The sequence below is a fragment of the Apaloderma vittatum genome, unplaced genomic scaffold, assembly GCF_000703405.1.
Source record: "Apaloderma vittatum isolate BGI_N311 unplaced genomic scaffold, ASM70340v1 scaffold23970, whole genome shotgun sequence".
NCBI classification, from domain to species: Eukaryota; Metazoa; Chordata; class Aves; order Trogoniformes; family Trogonidae; genus Apaloderma; species Apaloderma vittatum.
This window is the reverse complement of record NW_009694315.1, coordinates 1-4,102: the sequence shown is the minus strand read 5'-3', so window position 1 is coordinate 4,102 and position 4,102 is coordinate 1. Positions and strand designations below refer to the sequence as shown.

The window sequence follows — 4,102 nt, the reverse complement described above, 5'->3', positions numbered from 1 at the left end:
CCATGATGCTGGGTTGGCATAGGCTTTGGTACTGCCAAGAGCGGAGGTGCCGGGCTGCAGCCCCAGCTTCCAGGCATGTGGCTGCCTGGCAGCTGGGCTTGCAGCTTGTGCTGCCATGCTGGCCCTGTGCCCTCACCAGCAGGTCCCACTACCTGCAAAGCCTGCTGAATGTGGATCCCTCATGCATGTGGGCACGGCAATGCAGCCACCATGCCCTCTCCCCCCCGGCCTTTGCAAAGGCATGCTTTCCTGCTGCACCATGCTCCCCAGCAAGAGGCTCAGTGGCCTGCATAGGAGGGAAGGAGGCAGATGCTGGGCAGCCCCTCGGGGCAGGGAGGCACAGGCAGGGAGGTCAGGCTGAACAGCCTGTACCAACCTCGAACTAAGCAGATTCCCGGGGAAATGAGAGGAAATTAAGAGGGCTCTCAGCACTCCATAGAGTAGCAGTTCTGTATGAACTCAGTCATTTAGAAAAACATTGCTTGTGAGTGGGAAATAACCAGGAGTCATTAGCAATTCCGAGCACTGTTGCAGCCTCCACGTGGCAGCAGAAAGTCTCCCCACTGCTCAGGAAGCTGCCTGCACAGAGAGGGTGCAGCCCCATTCCCACCACATGGTGCAGGAAGCCCCTTTTCCTATGGCACGGGCAGGCTCTGATCCTGGGGACAGTGCTGCTGCAGGGAAACCTCCCCAAAGTGGTGGGACTGGCCCACACCACAGAACATCATTCCCAGCAGGTCCCAGCCAGCTGCTGTCTGCACTGGGGAAATGCTCACACCATCCTTGCCCAAGGCAGTACCTGTGGTGGCAATGCAGTCAAAGCCCACAAAAGCATAGAAGCAGGTGGCAGCACCGGTCAAGATGCCTTCCAGTCCAAAGGGAACAAACCCACCAGAACCGAAGTCTTTTTTTCTGGAAAGGAGGGAGAAGAGCAGCTGCCATAGGGTGCCTGTGGCAGCCCTGTGTCAGACTCTGGCCTGGCACAGTTGCTCTCCTCACTCAATGTCATCCAGCAGGTCCAGGTGTGAGCGGTTAACGTAGTCCTCCTCCAAGAGCTGCCAGTTTTTGATGTCTCCCTTCACAAAGCCAGAAATGATGACAAAGCCCAGCACCACCAGGTTCACTGCCGTGAAGATTTTGTTCACAAGGGCAGATTCACTGACACCGAAGGCAAGCAGTGCTGTGGGGATGGAATGGATGAGTGGGGACCCACCAGGCTCCCACGCCACCACCCACAGTGCCACGGAGCTATTCCTACACACTCACCAGTGAGTAGACCAATCAGGACTGGGGCAAAGAAGTCTGGGCGCTCAGCCAGCACTCCTGGCAGGTGCATTGTGGCCTTGTTCATGAAGAAGGCGGAGATGTGGTTGCCAATGATGTTGTCGAATGCCGCACTCCAGGCTCGAGCCACGCTGGCTGTGCCTGGTCGATGGCAAATCTATGCATCAGTCCAAGCCAAGAGCAGAGCAGCACCAGCAACCCCCACTCTAGCAGCCATCTCCCTGCTGATCCCACACCCTGCTCCCACAGTGCCCCATGCTGCTAGTGTGGTGCTGGAAGGAGCTCAGGCACACGTGCCAGAACCCTGCCTGGCCCCATACCTATCACGTAGGAGAGGATGAGGTTCCAGCCAGTTGTGAAAGCCCAGATCTCGCCTACGGTGACATAGCTGTAGAGGTAGGCAGAGCCAGTCTTGGGGACACGGGCCCCAAACTCTGCGTAGCAGAGCCCAGCCAGTACTGATGAGAAAGCAGCCACCAGAAAGCAGAGAACAATAGACGGACCAGCCATCTCCTTGGCTACCTCCCCAGCCAGCACATACACACCGGCCCCCAGCGTGCTGCCCACCCCCAGGGCTATGAGGTCCAGCGTGGAAAGGCAGCGAGCAAAACGTGTGTCCTCAGAGCTCAGATCCACCACACGCCGGCGAATCAGCTTCTTCCCAATGCTGGTCATTTTTCCTCTGAACATCTTGTCCTCTTCTGGGTGGTGTTCAGATGCTCGAAATCCCTGCAGTGGAAGGGACCACAGAAGTGTGAAGCTTAGTGTCCTGCAGGCAGGAGGATCCACAGTGCAGGGAGCAGGGAATGCCCACAGGGGTTGTGCTTGCTCCCAGTTGACTTGTGGTATCAAGCCCCCACCATGCTGGTGGGGCAGAGATCATGGCAGCTTCCGCCAAGGCATCATGGGACTGCACATATGCCCCCTGCACAGCCCCTGCACCAGGAGAGCAAGCAGGATGAACTCAGCGAGTCCATGGTGGGAAACAGACTCGCTGCTCAATTCCTGTGTGGCTCCCCCCACAGGACCCCCGGGCACATCCCAGAGCTTGCCCACTGTCTTCCAGCAACTCCCCACTGATTTGGCAGCCTGGAGATCCCTCAGCCCAAACCTGACTGCTAGTGCATCCTTCCAGTCTGACACATGGGCATGCACAGCAGCAATGGCAGGGAGACAAAGCATTCCTCAAGTGGAGGATTCGGCAGGCTGGTCTGACTCACTGGGATGCAGCCATTTCTCCTTTGCTCCGAGCATCTGCATTACGCTCTCAGCAGAGACGCACGGCCAGACACACAGTGCAGCCCCTCCGGTGCATATCCCTTGCATGCTGATGCCACTTGCCAAGCAGTGCACATGCTCCACAGGCTGAAATTGCCCTAAACGTTTGACACCATGACTCCCCTTGCTCCGTGGAGCAGTCAGCCAGCACTCGGTGAGAGGAGACACAAGGAATGAGGCTCCCAACACCTATGGCTACGGCTGGCACCCTGTGCCTAGCACTGGACCACTCAGAATCACAGAATCACAGAATGTTAGGGGTTGGAAGAGACCTGTGAAGATCATCTAGTCTAACCTTCATCCCAGCATATCTAACCACTACACCATAGCCTCAAGTGCTAGATCTACTTTTTTTTTAAACACCTCCAGGGTTGGTGACTCCACCACCTCCCTGGGCAGCCTGTTCCAGTGCCTCACCACTCATTCAGTAAAGAACTTCCCCCGAATAGCCAATCTAAACTTACCCTGACGCAACTTGAGGCCATTTCCCCTTGTCCTGTCATTAGTAATTAGAGAGAAGAGACCAGCACCAGCCTCACTACAGCCTCCTTTTAGGTAGTTGTGGGCAATAAGGTCTCCTCTCAGCCTCCTCTTCTCCAGACTAAACAAACCCAGTTCCCTCAGCCGCTCTTCATAGGTCATGTTTTCCAGACCTCTCACAAGCCTTGTTGCCCTTCTCTGCACCCGCTCCAGCACCTTGATGTCCTTCTTGTACTGTGGTGACCAAAACTGGACATAGTACTCGAGGTGAGTACTCACTCACCCACCAGCACCTTCTCCCTGCCTGCTACACTGTGAAATGAAACACACTCCAGCCAGGCATCCAGCGCAGCACTGACGTGGTGCTATAATGGATCAGTGCAAGCATACATGATGATAACTTTTTTTATACCCAGAGAGATTACCATTGTTGCAGCGGTAGCCACTAGGTCAGCTACTTCTCCAAAACTAGCAAACCAGACCATTTCTGGAGAAACCCTTTCCTGACCTGGCACATGTGTCATTCAGCATTAGCCTAAGAAGCTGTCCCAGCCCAGAGCACTGCCTAGGCCAGGTTTCAAAGGAACAAGTGCCCCAGCACTGACACTCGCCCCAATCACTGTCTGGACAGCTCCGGCTGCCTTCCCCAGTGCTGCTCAATTGCCCCAGGCATTTCTGTCGCCTGACACAAGCTCTGCAAATGGGGCTGGCAGCAGAAATGTGCTCAACCCTTATTCCCAGAGTAGAACAGAGAAAAGAGCACGAGTGGTGCCGAGTAGGAAGATGTGGGGCAGCCTACCCTTCCTAATGCCCGTGGGCCCTGCGGCACTGGGACACGCCATGCCTGGTGAAACGAACACGTTAAGCACTCAGACCTTCCCCAGCACCCGTCAAAGCCGGCGCAGCAGTGAAACCGTGTTTTTCAGTGAACTGAAAGCTCAGGCCAGTCGGTTGGCTGAGGTGAGGCTCAGTTCATGGCCAGAGAAGTGTATCGGAGAAAGCAACGCTGTCACGTTGGCACTCAAAATGGAGAGTGTGCAGGGAGCTACAGAGAAGAAGC

At 55.7% G+C, this 4,102-nt stretch overlaps 1 protein-coding gene across 1 annotated transcript in view; it reads right to left on the bottom strand.

Annotated features, from left to right (window-relative positions):
• The window catches only part of LOC104272357 (cationic amino acid transporter 3-like), a 4,833-nt gene extending 2,859 nt beyond the window's left edge, over window positions 1–1,974 (bottom strand). Inside the window, exons 1-4 of the mRNA XM_009867331.1 lie at window positions 1,605–1,974; window positions 1,267–1,425; window positions 1,000–1,180; window positions 800–912 (exon numbers count right to left, since the gene is read on the bottom strand). Of these exons, the coding sequence (XP_009865633.1) occupies window positions 800–912; window positions 1,000–1,180; window positions 1,267–1,425; window positions 1,605–1,974 (823 nt within the window). The remainder of the gene's footprint in view (window positions 1–799; window positions 913–999; window positions 1,181–1,266; window positions 1,426–1,604) is intronic.
• Window positions 1,975–4,102: the final 2,128 nt, after the last annotated feature.